Source organism: Ursus maritimus, unplaced genomic scaffold (assembly GCF_017311325.1).
Source record: "Ursus maritimus isolate PB19 unplaced genomic scaffold, ASM1731132v1 scaffold_5, whole genome shotgun sequence".
Taxonomy (NCBI): Eukaryota; Metazoa; Chordata; class Mammalia; order Carnivora; family Ursidae; genus Ursus; species Ursus maritimus.
This window is the reverse complement of record NW_024426663.1, coordinates 51247221-51273135: the sequence shown is the minus strand read 5'-3', so window position 1 is coordinate 51273135 and position 25915 is coordinate 51247221. Positions and strand designations below refer to the sequence as shown.

The 25915-nt window shown below is 42.4% G+C and overlaps 1 protein-coding gene across 2 annotated transcripts in view; it reads left to right on the top strand.

The window, feature by feature from the left end:
- The window catches only part of ARHGAP26 (Rho GTPase activating protein 26), a 413878-nt gene that overhangs the window by 298646 nt on the left and 89317 nt on the right, over positions 1 to 25915 (top strand). For both annotated transcript variants that reach the window (XM_040622289.1, XM_040622290.1), the window contains exons 18-19: positions 10769 to 10928; positions 25671 to 25809. In XM_040622289.1, the coding sequence (XP_040478223.1) occupies positions 10769 to 10928; positions 25671 to 25809 (299 nt within the window). The remainder of the gene's footprint in view (positions 1 to 10768; positions 10929 to 25670; positions 25810 to 25915) is intronic.

Sequence of the window (25915 nt, the reverse complement as noted above, 5' to 3'; positions counted from 1 at the left end):
TGTTATGGTTGGAGCTAAGCTACATGGCAAAGGGCCATTTGTTTAATCTTTGATTTAGCCCCTTTTGTCACTGTCCTTTGATCTGTAAAATGGGACTAGTGATAAGCATCTGGCTTCAGAAGACTACGATTTATTTTAATTAATTAAAGATGGTAAAGATGGTTGAATTCAGTGGGCTTTATAATGACATGTTTAATAGTGGTGCTGTTTGTGGGTGACAGTTGGGTAACAGGTGAACTAGCACATAGAGGCTGTTACTCTAGGCCTGCATTCATGTTTGGCTCAACATTCTGTTCTTCTGCCAAGTTCCTAGTGGAGGTCAGCACAACGACTAAGAGAAAAATGTGGATCGACCTCACAGACTTACCATGTTAACACAGACATAGGTCAAAGGCACAGCGCCTGATAGATTTTAGTTACTCAAATAAATAGGAAAAGTGCTGTATTCTAGTTTTTACAGGTCTTAAATTCTCTTAATGGGTTTTTATGCTGGTTTGCGAAGTTCTGTCTCTTACATCCCGTAGAATTTGAGACTCAGACCTTTCTGAGTCTACAGAGAGGGGTGACAACTATCGTTATCCCTCTGATCAGAATTTTCTCATTGCTTTTCATCTCACTGAGTCAAGAACAAAGCTCTTAAAGTCCTATAGGATTTGCCACCCCCAAGTCCATTGCCTGACTTGCCCTAATATTTTCGCCTGAGCTCACAGTATGGCAGGCATGCTGGTTTTCCTTAGGTAGTGCCAGCATGCCACACATGTTCCTACCTAAGGTATCTGCATCTTTTATTTGTTCTTTGTAGCTTTCTTCCCAGAGATTTGCAAGATTTGTGTGGCGTGCTTTCTTCCCTCCTTCAGGTTGTTCATGCATGCCTCTTTTTCAGTGACACCTTCCCTGACCACCCTGTCTCACATTGCTAATAGTCCCTAAGTCCTCCCTTTCCACCATGTATTTTATTTGCTTATTGTCTGTCCTACCCCAGCTTTTTGTCTGTAAGCTTCTTACAGCAGGAAATTTGGGAAAGTGTCTGTTTTGTTCACTGCTCTATCCCTAGCACTTAAAGCACTCTCTGGCACATAATGGACACTTGAAAATATTTGATCATTGAAAAATACATGGTGCATTATTGGCCTCTGTTCTGGGTCACCTTGTACCTCTTTCCTTGGATAGAAAGTCCTTAGGCAACTTCTCTGTGACCTGACTTTTTGCACCTAAAGGTGATAGGCTGAGCCACTGAAGGAAGGTGTTGCCACCAACAGGAACTGATGTATTTGCAGCACTTGGTGCCATTTAAAAGTTGCACAGAGGCAACTTTTGAACTTCCTCTATTTATGTTCTGGCATCTCTCTCTCGATCGGAGAACATAAGCTTCAAAATAAATAAATCATCGGTAATGAATGCGAAAGGACCTTAGAAACTGTAAAATGCTTTGAAAATGATAATTCCATTGGACTTGAGAATGTTTCAAATTGTTATACAATTTGAAATAGTTAAGTAATTTTCCAGGAAGAAGGGTTTTGTGGGCCAGCTTCTCTGTAAGGTTTTTTTTTTTCTTTTTTTTTTTTTTTTTAATATGAGTGCTGTTCTTCCCCATCCAGACATGTGAACTGAATTCTAGAATACAGCTACAGGCTAGAACCTGAACTGACCATGACCAGAGAGGGGAAAGCTCACCAGTTAATGCCTGAATGGAAAGCATGTGCCTTCTTTGTGCATAAGACTATTCAACTACCAAGTGGCTGAAATAGTGTAGGGCAAATAGAGCTCAAATTGGCCTGTTGTTAGTCTTTAAACGAATGTGACTATTTTCAGAAAATGAGGCAGCTTAGCAAAAGTACAATTCTCATTCTTAACGAAACCCAGCCTGTTCTGAAGGCAGCCAATAATTCCCATGACCCAGATTGTTTTCTACCCATAGAAAAGTTGAGTTTTTATGATGTTGATGGGCACTGATGAACCTGGGATTCTTGTTTGCCTTCCAAACAGCCTTTTAAAAATAATCAGGTTCTTCTTTTACCCATGATCTCTTTAACGTTAGGCTTTTTTTTTTTTTTTTTGGTAGTGTTCCATGATTCATTGTTTGTGTATAACACCCTGTGCTCCATGCAACACGTGCCCTCCTTAATACCCATCACCGGGCTTGCCCATCCCCCCACCCTCTTCCCCTCTAAAACCCTCAGTTTGTTTCTCAGAGTCCATAGTCTGTCGTGGTTCATTCCCCCTCTGTTTTTTCCCCCTTCATTTTTCCCTTCCTTCTAACGATCTCCCTGCTATTCCTTATGTTCCACAAATGAGTGAAACCATACGATAATTGTCTTTCTCTGCTTGACTTATTTCACTTAGCTTTGTAGAAAACAGGAGAGGCACGTGGGACAAAACGGTGGCCTGTACACTGTATCTAATCTGTCTCACATGTGCTTGTACACACAAGACACACACACACACACACACTGCACTGTCCCACAGCATGTAAGAGCAGTAGCTCTGGAATCAAACTGTAGGCTCCCTGGCTTCAATTTCCGTCTCTACCGCTTATTTGATACATGGCTCTGGACAAATTGCTGAGTTTTCTGAGCATTAGTTTCTTCATGCAAGATAGTAGTAGAAGGTACCTTGTAGAGTTATTGTAAAGATCAAATGAGATAATTGATGGAGTGCTTCATTCCTGACTTAGAGTAAGTGCTGAGTTGCTGTTAACAATTGTTAACAATTTTAATATAATTGGAGATAGGCAGGAAGTACAGAAGGTTTTCAGGAAGGGATGACAAAAGAAAAAGACACAGGAGACACGATCCCAGAAGGTTTCGTAAGTATATTAATATAATATTGGGAGCTTATGGTATATTATATAATGCATAATAGGTAATGCATGTAATAATGATAATCATACCCTGTGAATATTTTATGGCTTTCATACCTTCCAGATTAGCAGTGTGGCCAAGGAGAGCCACGTGGTTTGTAACGTGCCTTCACTGTCAGGGTCAGCTGCTGTGGCTACTCCCCCAACATCTATCCCCAGCTTGGCAAAGACTCTAAGACCCCAACAGGTTACATGTACGTTTAAGCGAGACATTTAGTGCAGCTGAGCCTTGATACCCTTAGATGAAGGTGGCCTCCCAAAGCATGTACATATCCCTTTTTTCTCCCCTCAATATCTAATAATGGACAAACCCTGTTCTAGGCCCTGGGGGGTGTGGCATTGAGGGAGGTTAATACAATCTCTTTTCTCTTGGAATCAGCGGGGGAGATAGACAATGACAATTCTGTGAATGATGACCTAATTCAGTAAGTGCCAGGAAGGAGAATTGAGGAATTAGTATTGTAACAAGATACCTGGCCTAGTACAGAGTGTCTAGAAAGACCTCTCTGAGGAAGTGAGAGTGATAAGTAGGAAAGAGCCAGATCAAGAGGGGCGGGAGAGCTTCTCTGGTGAAGGAATCCGCATGATTAAGGAAGGCACCCAGTCCTAAAGAGATTTTTAGCCCAGAGATTAATGAGCAAAGGGAGCATGGTAGAGAAGGAAGGGCCTGGAAAGGTTAGGTGGGCCATTGCAGGATCTTGCAGGCCATGCCAGGGGTTTCCATCTTGAAATTAAAAATAGAAGCCTTTGGTGGGTTTTAAACAGGTAGTAGGGTTGCATTGGAGGAAACCAGAGTGGAAATAGAGCTGGTTGCACACTCTTTTTCTTTTGCGTGAAGAGTTAGTAGCACCAAGTGTGAGGGTGTTGGAGTTGACATATATAAAACCGGGCAGTACTTAACACCTTAGCAATGAGGTTCACCCGTTGAACTGTTGTTTATACATTTCACCAAAAGCAGGGAAGACATTGGTAGTTATTCCCACAGCTTTGAGACTTTGGATGAAAGCAGTACAGCCTGGATGGATGGACGTATGGCCATAATTGTCTTTGGGGTAGGTGGCGGTGCAGTTGGGAAACTATCCTTCCAGCCACTCCTCCTGTTTTTCTTTCAGTTTGCTCTTCTCTCTCAGTCTTACAGTGTTGATACTCTTTCATCATTGGAAGCAGCTCTCTGTGCCAGCCAACTACAAATGGAATGCCCTCAAATTTGGGGGGTCTTCCCCCATTTCCGTGATTGTGTCAGGTGTGCAGCCATTTTCACTGCAGGAAGGGAGAAGAAACAGTGGTTAGTCCAGTATCACTCTCAGAGGCATAAACACTTTTTCTCCTGAGTTTTTGGGGTTTTTTCCCCCTTCTTTTTTTTTTTTTTTTAAAGATTTTATTCATTTATTTGACAGAGATAGAGACAGCCAGCGAGAGAGGGAACACAAGCAGGGGGAGTGGGAGAGGAAGAAGCAGGCTCATAGCGGAGGAGCCTGATGTGGGGCTCGATCCCATAACACCGGGATCACGCCCTGAGCTGAAGGCAGGCACTTAACCGCTGTGCCACCCGGGCGCCCCTCCCCCTTCTTCTAATTTAGTGATTTGGGTGGTAAATGTAGGAGCAGCATTTGTTTTTTTGTTATATCCACTACTTTATTCACCACAGGCTCAAACATGTAACTGCTCTGTGTATTCATTTTTGGTTGGAATTTCTAAGGAAAAGTTTGCCTCTTTTAGCCTAGGCTGAACTGACCCTAAGTGGTGGGAGAACAGCAAAGTGCCATGGTAATATGGGCTTCCTCTCCTGGCACTGCCCTTAGTGGGCCTTGTGGCCTCAGGCAGATTACTTAACTTCCCAGCACCTTAGTTTCATCATCTGTAAAATGGCAGTTATAGCCTTACCTACCTGCCTCAAAGTGTTTTCTTGAAGATTATAGCCACCATAAGCACTAACTGAATTGTTCAAAGCTTTAAGTATGGCTTCTCACTGGATGACCATTCCCAGAAGGATATGGAATACGACTGGTGAGCATGACCCCAGTCAATACACAGAACAATTTATTTTAAACTCTATTTCTGGTGCCAGCCATTGGGGCAGCCCAGCAAAGCTGTATTTATGGCTCTGATGGGTTTCCTTGGCACAGGCCTCCCCAGCACTATTTAGACTGGTCTAGTCTTCCCAAGTCCTGGTTGTATCCAGGAAACACACACACACAGACTGACTTACTAGAAAATATGTAGCCACTGGAGGTGGGGATTCGCCTCATCACTCCCCATTATAGACTAAGGATGAATTTGAAGGTGTTGAAAGGAACCCCATTACCAATCCTGAAAATTAGCCACAAAAAAAATATAGTTCCAATAGCTTCATCTCTAGCTCACCCTTCTTGGCCCCACAGCTTGGAGTTTCTCTGTCCCTGGATGGTAGTAGAGAGAACAGTGATACTGATTATAGCTTCAGTGCTCACCTACCCAACCACTTTCAAAATAGGTAACCTGGGACCTGCCTGGTACTGCCTGCCTGTACACTCCAGAGGATGCCCTTCAAATCGTGATCTAGCCCCCAGTCTAGAGACGCTCATGAGAGGGGGAACAGTTGGTGTAAAAATGTCCCATGAAATGACTGTGAGCATAATCATTTAGAGGAACGACCTCTGAGTGGCCTCTAGGCAGGGGAATGTCTGGAGCCAGGCTTTGCAGGGAGGTGGGCTTTGGATGGGGTGGACTTGCTAGGCAGGCCAGGGACAAAGTGGTGCTCCTGAAGGAGTGAGGAGAGTGAGTTTGGTGGGTTTGCTCTTGGCTGTAAGAATCCCAGTCTGTCATGCCAGAAGTACTTAGAGGGAAGTGATGAGAAATAAGTAATACTGTGTTCTGAAGTTTTCTATAGTTTTGAAATATTTTGTTATTTTTAAAAATGAAGAAAGAAAATCAAAAGAATAATAGGAGGAGAAATACAAAGATGTAGGTTAACAGAAGTCCTGAAAATATAGGTGGAGGAGTGAGGGCCCTTTGCCCCAGGTAGAATCGGGCCCCTCAAGGTTCCTATGCAGGATACCAAGTGATAGCAACAAACATGGTGACTTTAAATAGGCAGTTGCTGCTTCTTCTGCCATTACCATCACCACTGCCTTGACTGCCACCATGAACAATGGCAGCTGTGTTACTACGCCGTTATTTCAGGCCAAGAGATTTATTCACCTAATCTTACCTAATCAGCCTTAAAACCTTATGAGGTAGGTATTACTGCTCCTGTTTTACAGGTGAAAAAACAGGTTTAGAGATGCCAAGTGATTTGTCTGCTGTCTTCCAGCTGGGAATATCTGTCTGACTCCAGCCACTGTGCTTACTGTGCTTTACTGTCTCCTTTAGCCATTTTTTTCCATATTTGTAAACTGGAGGTAATATTTGTGCTCTATACCAATAGAATAGCACTTTTCAAATTTTAAGTCATGGCACATTAGGGGTGTGTGAAATTGAATTAGGATGGACTAGAATAGAAAATATCAACATTCATCACCCTTACTATTCCTGAAATTTTCGTTTCTGGTTTGTGTGTGTGTGTCTTTCTGTTTATGTACATATATGTATGCACGTCCTAGTGAAGTGTTACATAGGAAAATGTATTCCCTCCCATAGAACATTGTCAGAAAGTTTCAGAGCTACTGTGTTCTTGAGATATCATGAAAGTCGAATAAACATAAAATGTAGTTGCAGAGCTCCTTAGAAACTCTAAAACACCCTGCAGGTGTAAATTAGGATGATTATTTAACCCTGGAACCTGAAGCACAGCATGGCAGGTCAGTGTCGCTGTGCTGCTATCCCAGCCATGCAGTCCATCGTAGGGAGTCCTAACCTGTCACCACATTGTCCAGTGGAGCCAGGACTTAGCCTTGACACTCCTTCCTTCTTACGGCACTCCAGGCCTCAAGATGGAAGCTGTTTGCAGAGCCAGCAATAGGCTTATGTTTTGTTGGCAGACATCAGGACCAGTCTGTGGTTATAAAGCACTGCTTAGCACTTTCAGAGTCATGGCTCTCATTTAAACAACAGGAAAACAGATGTGATCTCTATGACAGCACAGGCGCAAGGCATTACAGGCCCTAAAGGGGTTGACTTCTCTCTCCTCCTCTCATAACCCTCCCCACCATCATCCTCATCTGGAAATGATTTACCTCCTTCCGCCCCTCAAAGGTCATCAGACCAATCCAGAGTCCCCACCCATTTCCCCTTACACAAAGGTGCAAGAGGCCCCTCTGCCAAGGCCATTTTCCTTGGAACATGCTTTTTCCTCATTAATCGCATTTCATGAGGAAACTGCTGGGAACATGGGGTGCCAATCTCCCAACAACTGCCCTGAAGGCATGCTCTCAAGGAGATGCACTGCTTTCAGCTCATATAGCAAACTCAGTGGTCACAAAAGGAACTGGGTCTCCTCCAGGTTGAAATCACATGTGTAACTGTGTTTCTGCAACCTGTAAAGGACGTCTATAGAAGTGGCAGTTCTTGCAGAAGGCACCACAGAAAAAAAACCATGTAGACCTAGGGATCTGAAAGGCATGTGAAAGACTCCTTCAGTGGAATGTGCAATGCACACGTAACTTTTGTGTATGGATTTTAAGTCAAGACTCAACATGACATTCTGGACTACGTGAGGAAGAGCTCAAGCAGCTCAATTACCAACCCAGAAAGCAGGCTCTTGGTGTTTTACAGACCTCACTAATGAATGAGTCCCGTGGCCTCTGCTGGACCAGCCTTCCCGGTGCTCTGCCAGCCTGCCTCCCACACATCTGTAAATTTGTCAAGCTATAATGGATGGCTGGTGCCAGTAGAGGCTGAGGTCTATGCCTCTCTCCCCAGGATACATAGAGATCTCAAGCCATTAATAATTCATTCTAGAGTAATGAACATAGCCATATGAACTTGTGAGCAGTAATAATCAAGTGACAGATTAATTTATTACTTCAGTATGCCAAAAGATAATGGTAGTTACAAAAGTTACAACTTCCCCCCCAAAAAGTTTCATAACCCTTATTAGATCAATGTACTTTTTAAGTTCTAAAATAAAATAGATTGTTAAAAAGGAAATTAATTTTGTTGGGTAGTGGCCTCAAGCCTATTTATATTCAGAGTTGCTTATTTAGAATTACTGTACCTTTTTTCCCAATGCCTTTGGGCATTGGGGCCTGCGAATTAGAGTAATTGTTATTCATTAATTAAATCTGAGAAATGAAACACAACTCCAGATTTGGAAAGGGAGGTTGGAATGATTGCGATATATTCCCCCCAAAAAATCATCAATAATAATTGGAGTTTTTATGAGTTAGTAGCTGGATTGGGAGCAGTTGTTTTATGCCTACCCAGACATATCCCATTTAACATCTCATGAACATTCGTTGGACTTCTCCTGGGCCAGGCACTGTGCTCAGTGCTTGTGTTACCACCTAAAATAAGCACAGTCTCTATCCTAAGGCAGTGGAGAGACATTACTAACATGTAATAAAGATAATACTTCTGCCTTCATTGAGAGAAAGAGGATTGGGGAAAGACTGGACAGAGACTGCAGAAAGGAAGAGGGCCATTTGAGAAGAGTAAGAGAACATTCTAGGCAGTGGAATGACAAAGGCAGATAGGCGTGAAAGTGGGAAGAGGATGGGTAGTAAATTATAATAATAATCACTATGTTTTCCACACATTACCATATTTAATCTGCACAACCACCTCATGAAGTAGACGTATTATTCACCTCCCCTCCCCTTCAAAGATGAGCCCAAAGCTTCGACATTGAGTTGCTTGTCCAGGGACTCAGAGCTGGGAGGTGGTAGAGGAGGGCTTAGAGGTGAGTTGGAAAAAGGTGTATTACTTCACTAGAGTCCGGGCTTTACATTAAAGACAATGGACCCCACCAAGGGCTTATAATCATTATCAGAACAGTCAAACAATAGCAGCACTGCTAAGCACTTCACACACGCAGTGTCATTGTGTTCTCTCCCAACAACCCAGTAAGGTTTGAGGCCATTGTGGTTGTCAGCAGAGGAATGACTTGATCAAGACTGAGTTATAGACAATCAGGATGACCCTAGAGATGCTTGTCAGGGATCCTAGTTGGGAGGCTGTTGGTTTAGTCAGATATAGTGTTGATGGTAAAAAGTGATCATCATCCAAACCATATGTTTTTATATTGGTCTCCAATTTAAAAGTACTTTCATGCATAAATAGCTTGTTGACTCATTTGCACAAGGGACTTTTGTGGCCAGAGGGATAAGTCTAATGACTTTGCTCATTCGGGACGGGGAAGTATAAGGGCAGGGAATTCACTTCCTGCACACAGGAGCCCACGATGAAAGGAGTGATGTTACAAGCAGCTTGTAAATGGGCACACTTGCTGATTGACTGAGTTACAGAACCAAAGTCTTTCCCCCTTGCCAGGTTAGAACTTGACCCTCTGCATTAATACTTTCAGAAACGCAGTACTGCTCTGGGTAGATGGGAAGCTATGTAAGTAAAATCAAGACCTTCCACTAGAACTCAAGAAATGTTTGTAAAATATTTTTATGTGGACCAGAAACAGGCCAGTATGTCAGTGGCAACTCTTCTTGCTTAGCAGTCAAAAAGCGAATTCTCTTAGTACCTGGCTGGCTCCACAGTTAAAAGTTTCACAGACCTAACCACTTCCTGCCCCTTTCAGAGGAGAAAGTTTTTATGACATTAGACTTTTAGCCCTAGAAAATTATGGAAGAGTCCACATCTGCTGATAAAATTGGTTGATGTAGTAATTTCAGTGAAGGCTCAGTTTCACAACCAGTGCTTAAGGCAGTAGAACGTCTTCTCCTCCTACAAAATAGAAGTAGTCAAGAGAAACAGTGCAGGCATTTATAGAATTGTGTGAAAAAATACTCTGTATAAATAGCACTAAATGCTAGGGAGGTGTGTCTGTGCAAACTGCTATCTCTGTCCAGTTTCTCTCTAGTTTCTAGTAATGAATAGTTTTCTTTTTCTAACAGGTGATTTAGGGAAGCCCTTAATATTTTCTTAACAATACTAAATTGGGTTTACCTTTTAACTTATTTGTTGTCAGTAGATCATTTGTATATTTTTAAACACAGGGCCAGCAAATGAACAATTAAGTTTTAAGGCTAGGTCACGGTGGCCGGGGCTTGAAGATCAGATGTATGGTTTGAGTAGTATTTGCCCAAAAATATGTATATGTATTTAGGAGATTACTTAGACCCAGCTACTGCTGACCCTGTGTGTTCCTTACACTTTGAGTATAAGTGACAGTATAAACACAACCATACACATGGATACACAGTAGTACATTTTTATTTCTGTTTATGCCACATGTTTCGCTTAATATAAGCCACATGTTTAATGTGATGGGATTTAGTACTCTGAGCCTAAAGTGCTGAATTTCCTAAGATCTATTCATCTTAAAAATTAGGTCTGTTTCATGCCTGTATTTGCAAATGTATTAAAGCCATCAAGAGTTTTTATATTTGCACTAGAGAAAATGCTAAAGATCACAGTGGTTTAAGCAGCAGCCAAGTATAAAAGCCATAACCAAAAGAGATGAACAGTTAGCTGGATTTGCAGAGCAGGGATTCAGATGTGCAAAGTTTCACATTTTGGAGAGCAGCTGCTTTGGTTGGTTGATTGTTTGGTTGGTTGGTGGTTGGTAGGCCAAACAGAATTGGGTAAAGGAGTGTCATGTCCTGGACGAGCAAAATAGCCAGACCACTGAAGATTTCTCAAAGCTCTGGGGGACAAAAATACACGTAATCTCTCCTAGGACTCGAAGCCATCCTAAGATGTCCCAGAGTCTGGCTTCTATCAGATGAGGAGTCTGAAGATAGGGAAGGCACGGGGAAGTCAACTATCTATTTGTATTGTCTTTCTCTTATTTATGTCTTTTCTTTTCCTTCCCCCCAGTGTTGCTAACAACCACAAGCAGAATTTGATGACAGTGGCAAACCTCGGCGTGGTGTTTGGACCCACTCTGCTGCGTCCTCAAGAAGAAACAGTAGCAGCCATCATGGATATCAAGTTTCAGAACATTGTTATTGAGATCCTAATAGAAAATCACGAAAAGGTAATATATCATTGGTCACTGTGAGTGAAGAATTTTCTTTGGTGGGACCCTGAATTGGAAATGGCATTCAGGGTTGATGCAGGTTCCCATTGCAAATGGCTCTTACACCATGGTGCTGCTGAAGCTGCTGCTGATGGTGGTGATGTTGGTGACGGTCATCATCTTGTCATGCAGCTGTGGCCAAATGGAGAGTAGGGGAGAGCAGTGGTGGTTATGGTAGCGGTTGTGGGGGGCAGCATTGGTTGAGCATTTCTTCTGTACTGAGAACTGTGCCAAGCACTTTAAATGGGTTGTCACTCCATCCTCATAACAATCCAATGAAGGAGGCATTCTTTTGAGCCTCCTTTAGAAAACGCCCCTTACCCATTTTTTACATGGTTGTCTTCTCATGAATGTGAAGTTTTTTCCTCTATATTAGGGAGAGTAAGCTTTTTAAATCTATAATGCAAATATATTTCCTAATCTGTAGTTTACCCTCCAGTTCTCTAAATGGTGTATTTTTTCATACTGTGTGTCTGTTGGGAGGAGTCTGTCTTTTCTTTTAGGGCACTGGAGTTTCTGGTCTTTCTGTAAAAGGTCTCTCTCATCCCACATAATGAAGTATGTCAACACAGAGCTGCTCTTAAAAAACTTGGGTGAGGGCCTGAAGTTTTATACATTTGTCCCAACCTTAGTTCCTAGTAGCACATCCTTAAGAAGCTTCTCAGAACTTGTAGGGTCCCCTAGAACACCACTTGACAGCCATAGTGCTGGGATATAATAAAAAGTAATTTAAAAAATGCTGCCCCTCCTAAATGAAAACTCTACCTAGAATGGTGATTTAATTGTGCTAGATAACCTGCAAAATCGATTGGTAATTAGACCACTTCTAATCACTTGTCTGCACTGATAATACTCTAATATAAGCCATCATCATCTCTTGTCTTGCTATTTACAACAGCATCCTCATTTGTTCCCTTCTCCTACCCTTGGCCTATTTTGATAACAGCCACCAGAGTGAGATTTTTTAAGAGCTAAGTCGAATCATATTATCATTCGTCTGCTAATTACCTTCCAGTGACTTCCCATTTCACGGCATTCAAAGCCCTTATAAGAGCCTGGAAGGTCCTACACAGGCTCTGCTCTTACCTGTGTTACTTAACTCATCTCCTCTACGGCCTTCTCTTTTAGTTCACTCCTATGGCCGCCTTGACTGTTTGTTACGCATCACAACGTGCCCACCTCAAGGCCTTTGCAGTTGCTTTTCCCCGTACTTGGAACAGTCTTCCTCCACGGAACTTTATGGCATACTTCCTCACTTCCTTTAGGCCTTCTAAATGAGGCCTACCTAGATCTCTTTGTTTAAAATTGGATGTATTCCCAACTGCAGCATTCCCCTTCTCCCTGATACTGTTTTATATCTCCATAGCACTTGGTACTTCCTAATGTAGTACATAATTTGCCTACCGATTAAACATGTTGCCTTTCTGACCTCCACTATGACCTATGCTTCTTGCATGCAGGGACTTTTGTCTGTTTTGTCCACTACTTTGTCCCCAGGTCCTCAGTAGGCACTCGGTACATATGTGTTGGATGAACAAATGGGCTCTTGTGGTATCTGGCTTCCAAGATGGCTCCAAGTGACCCTTTGTCTCTGGTATTCACTGCTCTGTGTAGTCCCCTCTCTGAATGGGGGAACCCAATATCAATCCCAATGTGATTAATAGGAAATTGCAAAACTAATGTAGAGTGACCATGGAGACTGATCAAATAAGAACTCGCAGCATTTGCTTTGGCTTCTGGACTTGCACACCCTGGGGGAAGCAAGCCACCATGTTGTGACAGCAGTCACACAACCCTGTGGGGAGGTGAGGCTTCCTGCCAACAAGCAGACCAATTGGGCTGCTATGTGAGCGAGACACTTTGGATGTCAATCCTTTAGTCCTGGTCAGTCCTTCCGATGATGCAGCCCCAATGGACATCTTGTGTACAACCTCATAAGAGACCAATGAGCTAAGCCCCTCCTGATTTCCTGACTCATAAAAACTGGGAGAGACACTAAATGTTTTAAGCCACTAAGTTTTCAAGGTAATTTGTTGTGGAGCATTAAGAACTACTAAAGAACCTCTGAATATAAACTTCACAAAGTAACAAGTATCCTGCGAGTTGTTTAAGTGGCATGGCCCCCCTTTTACATGGTTAATTAAGAGGTAGGAAATAAAATGATTTATTTGAAGAAGTTCTCTTGTCTCTATTCCAAATTTTAGATCTCCGTCCAGCCACCTCCCTCAAATATAGTTAAATCTCAGGTATAAGTAAACTTTATGTGATATATGAGAAAAATGAACTTGTGAAAAGGGAATATAATTGAATAGCAGTTAAAAATGGTTTCTAGGGGCGCCTCAGTGGCTCAGTTAGTTAATTGTCTGCCTTTGGCTCAGGTCGTGATCCTAGGGTCCTGGGATCGAGCCCTGTGTTGGGCTCCCTGCTCAGCAAGGGAGCCTGTTTCTCCCTCTGCCTGTCACTCCCCCAGCGTGTGCGCTCGCGCGTGCGCGTGCTCTCTCTCTCTGTCTGTCAAATAAATAAATATTTTTTAAAAAATGGTTTCTAAAGACAAACCATCTGGATTCAAATCTGCCACCTCTTTCTAGTTATGTGACCATGAACAGATTACTTAACCTCTCTGTGCTCATAAAAGTACTTTCAGTACAGTCTAACTGCTGGAACAAATAACCCCCAAATATCAGTGACTCAGGAGGATAGAAGTTTATCTCTTGCTCAGAAAAGAGTTCTCTGGGGGCGCCTGGGTGGCACAGCAGTTAAGCGTCTGCCTTCGGCTCAGGGCGTGATCCCGGCGTTATGGGATCGAGCCCCACATCGGGCTCCTCTGCTATGAGCCTGCTTCTTCCTCTCCCACTCCCCCTGCTTGTGTTCCCTCTCTCGCTGGCTGTCTCTATCTCTGTTGAATAAATAAATAAATAAAATACATTTAAAAAAAAAAAAAAAAAAGAAAAGAGTTCTCTGTGGGTATTACTAAGGTGGTATCCTCTGTGGCAATTAAGCAACCAGGTGCCTTCCATCTGCCTTCTGCTCTGCAGATCTCTGTCATCAACCAGTTGGGGGAAATGAGAGAGTCTGGAAGACTGGGTAAGGTTGTATGGACTAAATGCAGAGGATGCTTTCTTATTTTCTTCCACATTCCATTGGTCAGAAGTCAGTCACATGGCAACATCTAACTGTAAGGGAGGCTGAGGAAGCAAGCTAATTGTGTGCTCAGAGCAAGGGGAAGCAAGTTTGATGGCCAGCTAGCCAGTTTGCCACATTCTTTCAGTCGGTTTTCTCTGAGGATTAAATAAGGTGTGATATTAAAGGACTTAGCCAAGAATCTGGCGTGAAGTAAGGTTTAATAACTGTAAACCATTGTTTTTAGCAGTCTCAACAGAATGCTCTGAAAATAGAGCTCAAGCCCATTTCTGAATGCCACGGGTCCCCCTCTCCCAAAATAATACTTTTTGTAATTTGGTCTTTTCTTGAATAAAATATTAAATGTTGAGAGAGATAAGCAAAGAATGAGCAGTGTGATAATGTTCCATCTCCCCACAGGGCCGTATTTAAGTCTATAACAGCAGTGTCCAGTGATTTTTGAACTACAACTCTTTTTGGTGTCTTTGGGCTTTCAAAGCCAGCAAGCAAATTCAAAAGTAGCATGATATAAAAAAGGACCAGAAAGTGCTAATAACAATATTGAAACTTGCGTAAACAAGCAGCCATCCTGCCGAGGGCACAAAGTACAGAAATAGAAATGAAATACGAAGTGCATGGCCAGGCCTGTAAGTATATGGGCAAGAACTGGTGGAAAATACTCATCTGGTTTGGTGGGTTATAAATTATGTTACTCTCTGCTGTGTATTTGTTAAGGTACATACAGTATTAAGAGTATTACAGTGCTTCATTATATGTTCCTTTTCATTAGTCTTTGCCAGAGAGTGGGATGAATCACACTGAGGGTTTATGTTTCTGTGGGAGACAGTGATGAAAGAGTATGAGTAAAAACATTTCTGGGATGAAGAGTGCCCCAGAGTGCCTGTCCCCAGTCCTGAAGGAGCCTAGTGTACCACCTTGATAGAGGTTTTTAATCTGGGGTCCATGATGGGCCAAAGTTTACAAGACCTGGATATGTTCATTCTTCTGGGGAGAAAGTCCTTCACATTCATCAGGTTTGCCTTTCTGGTAAAAACACTTAGAATAAGGCAACTAGACTCCTTTTTTAAATATAGCTTTAGGTCTGGTCTGGTATAAAATGAACAGTTCCTGCATTAGGCTCCAAAAGGAGCCTATGAAGTTCACCTAATAGGAATCCTAAGCATCCAGGGCCGTGCTCTGGCCCCTGGCTTCCTGGAGACGAGGCTTTGGATAAATTTCCTCCCGAAAGAACTGAACTGTAGTCATCAAATCCAGAGTACTCTTGTGTCCTCAGATGAATAATGTCAGAGACTTGTTCTTTAAAATTCACACTATTAAGATCTTAGTTAATATTTAATGAGCATTCCCTTAGGCTTGGCCATAATTTTCTGGAAATATGCACACACATACACAAATGTCCATGAGTGATTACTTTTCTAACTTTAGTGTCGTAAGTTGGACAAAATTCTGAAACCCCACTTGAAGAAATGCTTTCCAACAGCATCTTTTCATCCTGTCCACCAACAAGAAGCGTGTGATAATATATGCCCTCTTGCTTGAAACAACCCTGAATACAGGTCTTAAATGTATGTCCCCCACAATGTCTGGTGTAATACTCTCTCATGTTGTTAAGAACATTTTGTAGAAGGTATTTACTTGGTCCCTTGGAATAAAATAAGGTAATAGAAGTATAGTAATAGTAGATAGAACTAATAGAAGACAGTACCCAAAAGAGGGTATAGCAGCCCAGGCATCTAGCCACTGGAGCCACTCAGAGACACAGAGAACCTTAAGATGCGTGTTGTAGTTACCTATTCCTGCATAACAGATCATCTGCAAACCTAGTGACTTAAAACAGCAAGGATTTTTTTTTTTCCTCTCTCAATTCTTGGGGTCAGAAATTTGGGGAGGACTTCTGTGTGTCCCATATGGTATCTGCTGGGGAGGTCTTACTGCAGCTGGATGATCCAAGATGGCCTTAATCCACATGTCTGGAACCTTGGTACTAGCTGTCAGCTGGGACACCTCGATCCCCTTCTCTGTGGCCTATCTCCATGGGATCCCTCTTCACTTGATAGTCTGGGCCAGACTTCCAAGGGGGCAAACACAGAAGCCACAAGGCCTCCTAAGGCGTCTGCCTGGAATAGCCAGAGTGTTGCTTCAGCCACATTCTGTTGGTCAAAGCAAGTCACCAGGCCAGCCAGATTGAAGAGGTGAAGAGGTGGGAAAGCTACCCCACCTCTGGCTGAGAGTAGCTGTGTGCACATAGAGGCGAAGGGGCAGTTGTGGGCTGCCATCCATGCAGGTGTTCTGCCATAAGGCCTCACTCCCCGTGTCTGGCAAGTGTGCATGTAGTTCCTGTTGGAAAAGGCATTGCTTTCTTAGGAGAGGCTTGTGCTGAACACAGGCCCTTCCTCAGTATTTCTTACAGAACGTGCTCTTCTCCTTCTTACCATTGCCATTTTTTTACACAGCCAGGGGGCATCAAACATTTGTTGTTACTGACAAGTCAGTCCTCAAATACCCTTTGAAAGCCTCAGTGTGGAGAACTAACTCATCTGTGTCTAAAACTGGAAAAACATCTTTGTCGTTAAAATTGACATTTAAAAGAGGGGGGCAGGAAATGTTTGCTAGCCAGAAAAATCAGCTTCTTTTACCTGATAAAACATCTTTTTTTTTGAAGAGAAGGAAAAAGGCTTCTGTGTTTGAACTGGCTAAAGCATATGGCTAAAGCATATGGCCAGAAACTCTGTCCTTCACCTCCCCCGGCAGACCCAGTGAGGAGAGCAATGTTTGGAACAGTTGTAGGAGATAAATATCCCACAGTAAGTGGAGGCAGAGAGGAAAAAGCCAGAAGGTAGGGATTATGTTTGGGGGCTGGTGGGGATCTTCCTTTTCCATGTTTGGTAATACACACTGATTTACTTACTCTGTTGAAGATAGTGGATCTTTGTAACGTACATAGTTTAGAAGTAATAATGGCAGTAATAGTTAACTTCTATTATTGCTTCTTATCCACAAGATACTGTGCGAAGCAGCTTTACATCCATCATATCATTCAATTTTTATAAGATCTGTATTTTTACCTCTAGTTTACAAATTATGACCATGAAGTGCAAAGAGTTTAAGAAACAGCCTTTAGGAGAGGAACTAGGTCTGAACTGCTTTCACAACCCAAGCTGCTCAGATCTGCTCTAGTTTATCTCCGTGCCATGCATTTATTGAGCATCTACTACTGGCTGGACAGGAATAAGATGGGACCTTTTGTCCCAGGGCCCTCCGATTTTATCAGGGTATGACTAAGCATGATACAACGTGCTAAGTGACCTCCATTAAAACGAGTCAAGTGTATGGCATCACTGAGGAGAAATCACTTAATTCTGCTTGTACCAGGCTCAGACAGATAAAGATATTTCCTAGGCAGAGAAAGAGTTGAGACATGAGGGACAGCCTTCCAGGGATCAATGAACTCATGTGTATTAAAATGACATGGTTGTGAAAGAACATGGGTTATATGTTAGGAAGTGGTGGGAGATGCTGCCAGATAGTTGGTTTTAGCCCACTGTCAGGGATTTTGAAAGCTATGGAAAAGGGTTTGCATTTACTCCTGAGAAGTGGGAGCTTTCAGGTTTCCAGGTTAAAGGGGTGAAATGATTATATCAGCACTTTAGAAAAACATCCCTGGAAGCTGAACCAAATTGTACTCTGATTATTAATAACAAAATCACTTGTTAAATAAAGCACAAAAATCAGAGTTGACTGTCCTGTTGTAAACTTGTGGCTTTATTATAAAAAAAAAACCCAAAGTCTCAGAGTGTAACCTTTGACTTACAGCCTTTACTTCTCACAGGGTAGAGTAAGATCCTAATGGCTTTTATTTGGTTCTTCTTGCCAGACTTTTAAAGGGAAATCCTAGCTTATGGCATCATTTCCCTTTAAAGTCTCCATACCCTGAGTTCTTCTTGGTGTTTAGAATATATGAGATCTAGAGAAGAATAGTCTTAAGAGTCTGGCTTTTTCTTTTTCTTTTTCTTTTTTTCTTTCTTTCTTCTTTCTTTTTTAAGATTGTAGTCGCATATCAAAGGGGAAAGATTTTAATTCTTTCCATGCTTGTTTTAAGGTAACAATCCATTAAATAAAATTACCATTTCTGTATGGGGACACAATTTTTGCCCAGCTCACAGCTTATCACTCTGAGCCTTAAAACGTCAAGCAGGTCAATACTTAGGGTTATAGTGGAAGTTACCAATATTTATATGCTTCTAGTTAAGATACTAAAACAAAATGTTGAGTGTTGTCATTGTCTAAGATTTCCCAATGCCCAGGAATTTTGCTACTTAAAATATTTTCCTTTTATTTTTTATTTTATTTTATTTTATTTTTTTAAGATTTTATTTATTTATTTGACAGAGACAGCCAGCGAGAAAGGGAACACAGAAGGGGGAGTGGGAGAGGAAGAAGCAGGCTCCTAGCGGAGGAGCCTGATGTGGGGCTCGATCCTAGAGCACCAGGATCACGCCCTGAGCCGAAGGCAGACACTTAACGACTGCGCCACCCAGGCGCCCCCTTTTATTTTTTGATTAAAGGTTACCTTGCCAGTAACTTTGAAAATTTTAGATGTTTGGGAAAGAACAACCATACCAAGGAAACAGATTGCTTTCTTTTTATAGTTTCGGTTAAACGTGGAATCTCAGATTAATAACATACATGTGCGTGCGTTTTATCTTCCTATTAAATTCCAACCTGTAAGAGTAGTATTGGACCCACTTGTTGTGTAATGGTCCACAACATTTCTTTTGGCTGTGGCACTTAAAGGGTTTCTGCACATGAAGCAGAGTGTGGATGTGCTCATGTGCCTAACACCACATGCTTTTATCACCATTGCCCCTTTTAATGCCTGTTGATCTTTTACAAAAAAGTGTCATAATTCTTTTCCCAACTCATCAGTTCGCTTTGGAAGAGGGAGAAGTGTTGATCTTTGAGTTGTTATTTCTTAGAAATGCCCAAAGATCAGGGCCCCCTTAGAAGTATGTTAACTTTTAATCTTATCCGTCAAGAAGAGCCTGGTAACCATGGGTGAGGCCCCACTAACCACCTAGTATAAGCACCAAGTCCTAAGCACCCTTGCATTCCCATTAAAATGGTAGTGTCTTTCAGGGCAGTTGTCTTGATCTGACTTAATTTTCGCCCACCAAGCTACTTTGACCTGCTTTTACCAAAATGTTGGTGGAATTGAAATCCATTGTACCACTGTTGGGTTTGTGCAGAAAATGTCCATCAGTTAATAAAATATAATTGATTTGAACAGTTTCTGGCAAGTGACAAGTGTTGGGCAGTTTTATTTCATGTTCTTGATATTTCAAGCAGCTGTTGATATGCAGCCTTAATGATGATGATGAAAATGCCTCAATGCTTTATTACATTGAGATAATCCCTGGTACTCTTGCCTGCTTGGGAAGCTAGTGTCGTATCTTATGTTCGTGGCTTTTTTTTTTATGTGTTCATCGATTTTTATTTTTTAATTTTTTGTTTTTATATGCTGGGCTGGGATGCTTCTGTCACAGGCCTTTTTTCTTTTTGAGTGTCAAGTGCTATGCAAATTACTCTTCATTAATGTGATAGGGTTGTGGATCTGAATATGTATATTCCCTTCTAATAAGCCCCAGATAAACTGAGCATTGTTTGAATTGTGAAGCTCCTTTAACGTTGCTTAAATAAGGATGGGGTTTTGTTATGTTTTCATCTATTCCTCTGTCAGCAAAGAAAACAGGAAATAGAAGCTTTCTGGAGATAGGGAAAATCACAGCATCCATTGGATGACCCATGCCATCTATATATGCCTTCAGTTACTAAATGGAATTGGTTTCTTTTGAAGGACTTTTAATAACTCCCCAAACTACTTTCTAAATTGTTGATTCCTCTGCCAAAATGCTGATATCAATAGGGCATCGGACTCCCAACTGTCCTTAAAAACCCTCTCTGTCTCTGTAGCCTATGAATTTGGCTTCTTAACTGTTGCTGTAAATGAGCCCTGCTAAATAAGACTTGCCCGGCGTTCCCAAGGAAAGCTTATGGCTTCTCAGGCCCTGAGCAGCTCTGCTGCACTGTCTGTCATGAGAAGGAGGGGGCAATGTGTGAGCCCTGCTCTGTGGTTCCAGCCCTCCACTCCCAAAGCAGACACTCCTCACATTAAACAAGCCCAGATTTGTTGATCCTTTAATACTTGGAACTGATACATTTGTGTCTCAGGAAAATGCTCAGTCTCTTCTGTTTTGCTTTGTAATCCCCAGTCCTCTGTCATTGATTTATTGCCTCAGAGCTACTTTGCAGTTATAGACCAGGAACTCTTTATCATGACCTAATTTTCCTCCCATAAAAATCACAGCACATAATAGTGTACCCCCACACATTATAGGGAGGCTCCTAATCCTCGTAAATTATAGGAACATGTGATGAATGGGATCACAAAAGGTATAAAAATGTGTATGTGCCGTGGCTAACAACAAATTCTGCGAGTGGCAGTGGTCTACAGTTGTCGGGATGGGCCGCAGACAGGGCGGGGGGCGGGGGGAGGGTTTCGGGCAGTGAAATTTGAATTTTGTAGACAACGCAAGGGAAAAGAACAGCAAATTTTAACATTGCTGTAAGCAGTTAAGATCGATGTTTTGCAAAGAGCAGTAATTAAATTTGCACTTAGAAATTAAATCCTCGTGTCCTGACTGCAAATAATTCATTGTTGAGTCTCCACTTATAACCCTTCTTATACTTTTTTTATTGAATGCAGTAATGTCTCTTGAACACTGAGTGTCAAACTGTGTTAGATGTTTTGGTCTTCACCACACTGCTGGGAGTTTTACGGATGAGGCATCTGAAGGTCACAGAGTTATACAACTTGCTCAGAGTCACAGAACTACTAGTAAGCAACTAAAGTCAGATCCATTCAACTATAAAACTCGGAATCTTCTTCTTTTGTCCTCTGTCTCTCAAATTAATAACAGGTATAAAGACCACACATGGGTAAGATCCAGATGGTCATGCTAAGCTCCAGTCCAGCTACACTCAAGTATGTGACCTTGGACAAATCAGTTCATCTCACTGAGTCTTAGGTTACTCAACTCCATGATGCTAAGAATAATAGTATCTTTCTTATAGAGTTATTGTGAATAAGATAATGAGACAATTTGTGTGAATAACAGCATGATGAGCACTCAACAAATTTTGGTTATTTTATTGTCATTTATATCACTACCACCTCTTGTCCACTCTTTGCTGGTTTCTATGCTAAGCACTTAATGTGCGTTAACTTTTCCATAGCTCTGTGAGGCAGGTATTAGATCCTCATTTGCACAAGGGAAACAGGCTCAGAGGCATTGAGGCTCTTGCCTGAGTTGAACCCAAGTCTGTCTAGCTCCAGAGCTTCTTTGCTTTCTACCCATATGCTGGCTGTAAATTCCTTTGACTTTTTGTGGTGATATGGCAATGATGCTGCTATCAGTGATGGTGAGGTCAGTGGAGCTGTAGGTATTGCCCACTGACTAAGCAGCAGAACCCGGACCTGGCCCAGGCCTGTGTGACTACAGAAGCCTGACCACTCTCCCAAATAGCTGAAATGGAAACAGACCTTGGTATTTATGGGTCTGCTAATTCCACTTATAGGAAGCTTGAAATTGGGAATACTTGGAAGAGGTATCCAGAGTTGTTTTTTTTATGTTACAGTTTTATTCCTCAGTAGCTTCCAGAAGGCTTACAGCCTTCCCAGTAACTTTTATTTCTGAAGTCTTCCTAATGCAGAATTAATAAGTTTGGACAGGATTAATAGGGCACTTGAGGCACAGAGTAAATCCCCCCTTTTTGTGTTAATTTGGAAAGTCTCTGTGAAATGTGTGGATTGTTCCAGACACGTGGTAGAGCTCCATAAATTCATTGCTTATAGACAATAGGAACTCACACTTGAATCATTCAGCAGGGTCATTTGTACTGTGATTCTTCTCAACAGAACGAAGGAAACTTCACTTGATTCTCTTGAAATTACCTCTTCCAAACAAAACAGGCTTGGAATAACCAACAAAACTGTGAAAAATTCAGATTGTCATCAGAATTCCAGCTTGAGCTTTTAGCACAGAGACAAACTCTTGGCCTGTCTAGAAAGTGGCCAGACAGTAAGCAAGCTTTAAACAGCTTCCATTTGTTCAAGTTTCAGAGTTAAATGAACAACAGTAATTTGGGGAATGATTTTCCAGACTCCTTTATGTAAGTTTCTATCATCTGCTCTGACTTGGTCACATTTACAGAGGTGCCCTTACACTCTGGAAACATGTGTAATCACAGTGGCAATAGTCTTGTGTCTGGCACTTGACATTTTGTGCTGTGAGAGCAGCCCCATCAGAGCTCTTGAGCAGCCTGGGCCTGGCTCACAGTGATGCCTGGAGAACTGGCCTTTGGGATTATAGGTCTCACCCATGGTGAAAATCTCCTAGAACTGGTTCCAGTATGGTCAAACAACTTTTCTTTAAAGAAACCTGCCAGTGGGCAGAATGAACAACTCTCCTGGATTCCATGTCTCTTCCTGCTTGGCTGTGTATAAACATTGTTTTGGAAGCAATTTTTCACGCATCTGCCGAAATCTGCAGCCTTTCCTTACGATCTGTTCTTTGCTTCTCAGCATTTCCTGTGGTTTTTAGGAAGGGATATAACCATACATTTTTGGTGATAGTTGAAATTAAAATGTGTATCCATTCTCTTTGTGCTCATTGTAGTTGCCCAAGGAGCTCATTTCCAGTTAGGAAAAGAGAAACAAAACTTGGAGCCCAGACGTAAGGGATAGGAGGCCGATCGCAAGTCTGAATTCATTTTCAGATGTTTACAGCTAGGGATGGCTGAGAGGACTATACTTGAGGGCAGAGGCAGAGGGGTGCTAAGAGGCACCATTATTTGTTGAAATCTGTGCTTGTCCACTTGGGGCATGGCTTCTGGAACAACGAGTGGCTGGAAAAGCTGAGCTGAATGAGTAACGACAGCTGAGGAAGCGGAGAGTGCAGATGTGAGGAGCCAGCAGCCCTGCATTCCAGGTCCGGCCCCTCTCCTGCTTCACTATGAGGCAGGTCAGGGGATCTGTCCTGTGGCATGCTCACCCTACTTAATATGCTGAGTGGAGCTGTGGCTCAGAAGTCATGTGAAGTGCCTAGCATGGTGTCTGCCAGGCACAGATGCTCACTTACAAGAGCAAAGTTTAAATACCAGTGATAATAGTGCGCCATGAGGTGGTCACCTGGGAGCAGCCTTGTGGCTCAGCATTGTTTGGGGAATACAGGCAGGGGCGGGGGGGGGGGGGGAGAAGGCCTCTTAGAGTTCTTGAGCTTGACTACAACCATAGTTTCTCTGCTTCCCTTGCAGAACTCAGGAGCCTGCACATATGCATAGCACTGGTACTTGTTTTTAGGGGTGCCAACTCCTCTGAAAGCCAGGATGTTTCTGTTGTTTTTGCTTTAAGTCCCCTTCTCTTCTTACCCCCTCGCCCCACTTGAACTCAGCTAGGTTGTGATTCAGTTTATTTTGTTGAAAATTCAGTCCCCTAGGGAAAATATGATAATGCTGTTTTCAGACAGCTGTGTTTGGGAGCGAGACTGACTTAACCAGCTGGCTGGCATCATTGGGGCCCAAGGACCTGCCAGCCCATGGAGAGCAGCTGTTTTGGCTGAAATTCTCATCATTCTTATGACTTTGCTTCCTATATATTAGCTTTAGAGTTCTGCTTTTAGGTGCACACACAAAGGAGAGACGACCATTGGAAAGAGCGTAGTATATCTAATGCTACCCATAGTTGAAGGAAGTAGGGTGCCCCCACCTTCGTCTTGTTACTCATGATTGTTGAGAAAGAGGAAATCCAGGAGGAGGCTAGCTCCAGAGTGAGACATGATAATGAGTAGATCAATAAATATCGATATCTTAATACCGTGTGGTTGTTACACAACCATTAAGAATCATGTTTAAGATTTTTTAAAGAAAGGAGAAATGTCGAAATATAATGTTAGATATATAGGATACAAAACTGTGTAGATTATGTAATCCCAATTAGGGAAAATGGTTTTTGGACATTAAATGAGGTAACTAATACAAAGCACTTAACCTGATACCTGGCGTGGCAAACACTCAGTAAACCACAGCTACCGGATGCAGACTGTCCCATCCAGAAGGAACGTGTTTACCTGGTGCAGCGTGATACCCAGAGTCCTTGGTATGAAGTCAATGCTTAAAGATCTTTCTTGATTGAATGAATTAGTGTTATCATTTATATGCATTTGAAAAGAAATCCAGGGGCACCTGGAGGGCTCAGTCAGTTGAGCATCTGACTCTTGGTTTCAGCTCAGGTCGTGCTCTCAGAGTCCTGGGATGGAGCCCCATGTCAGGCTCCATGCTCATTGGGGAGTCTGCTTGAGATTCTCTCTCTCCCTCTTCCTCTGCCCCTATCACTTGCACTCTATCTTTCTCTCAAATAAATAAATCTTTAAAAAAGAAATCACGAAAATCTAGGGATACAGCTTTCTATGTTATCTATATCTATAATTGTGGCAGCTAATCTCTGCATTAGTTCTTCATTATAAATGGTCAGGACAGTACCTCTTGCTCCAGGTCACTGAGAACAGAATGAGCCACGTGTAAAACACAACGCAGTGATGAATCCCTAGGGAAGTGACATTGTGTGGTGGCTACGGTGATCATGGTAAGCACCATGTATGTGTAGCTGTTATAATAATTCCACCATACTTGTATCCGGAAAAGGAAACGATAATGTCATGATTTTTGTCTGTTGTTTTGTTCTTGTTTTTTGACCCAGGACTTTACTTTTTTTTTTTTTAAGTAAAATCTTTAAAAAGTTCCAAAGAAAACGCAAATGTTTATAATGGTTGTCTCTAAATAGTGGAATTAGAAAGTTTTTCTCTTTTTTTCCCTAATGCTTTTCTGTGTTTTCCAAATTATCTGTAGTATTGGTTACTTTAATCATCAGCCTTTTTCCCCCCTTTTAAATGAGAAAATGCTCAGCATCAAAGATGACACAGAGCTGTTGAACTAGAAAGCGGGCTCCATCTAAGGATGACTGAGGACTGGGAACTGGTGCCCTGCTCTGGGCTTCTTCTTGGAATGTTATTTAAATGCGGTTTCACATTCTAAGAAAGTTCTGAGGCAGATATTAAGAACTGGTCAGTGGAACCAGTGAGGAAATTAAGGGGTTTTGATGAACTGGTTCTAGACAAAGGTAGTCAAAAAACTCAAAGCCCTATTAATAGACAATGGCCCCCTTCCCTTGGAGAGAACAGAGAGAGGATCAGTGAAAGTGACAGCAGAAGAGGCTAGAAATGGAAGTGAATGGTTGCCAAACTCCGAGATACACTTCTGAAAGAAAATGTTTAGTGCCAGTTCTGAGAGATGTTTCAAACGAAGTCCTGAGCTAATGCCAGTGGTCTTTTTGGGTCTTTTTGCTGATTCTTTGATACCACCAAGCTTTCAGCTGTGCTGGTTGGGGCTTGCCCCCCCCCGCCCCGCCCAGCAGCATGTAACCCTTCTGTGCAACTTTACTTGCAGATATTTAACACCGTGCCTGATACGCCTCTCACCAATGCCCAGCTGCACCTGTCCCGGAAGAAGAGCAGTGACTCCAAGCCCCCTTCCTGCAGCGAGAGGCCCCTGAGAAACGTGAGTCCCACGGCTCAGGGCCAGCAAGGTGCTCAAGAGATGTCCTGTGCCACCTCCCACCTGCTCAGGGTGCACACCTCTGGCCTCTCTGTGTGTTGCTGTCCTGTGTGTCCTTGAGGATGGTGTGTGGCTGG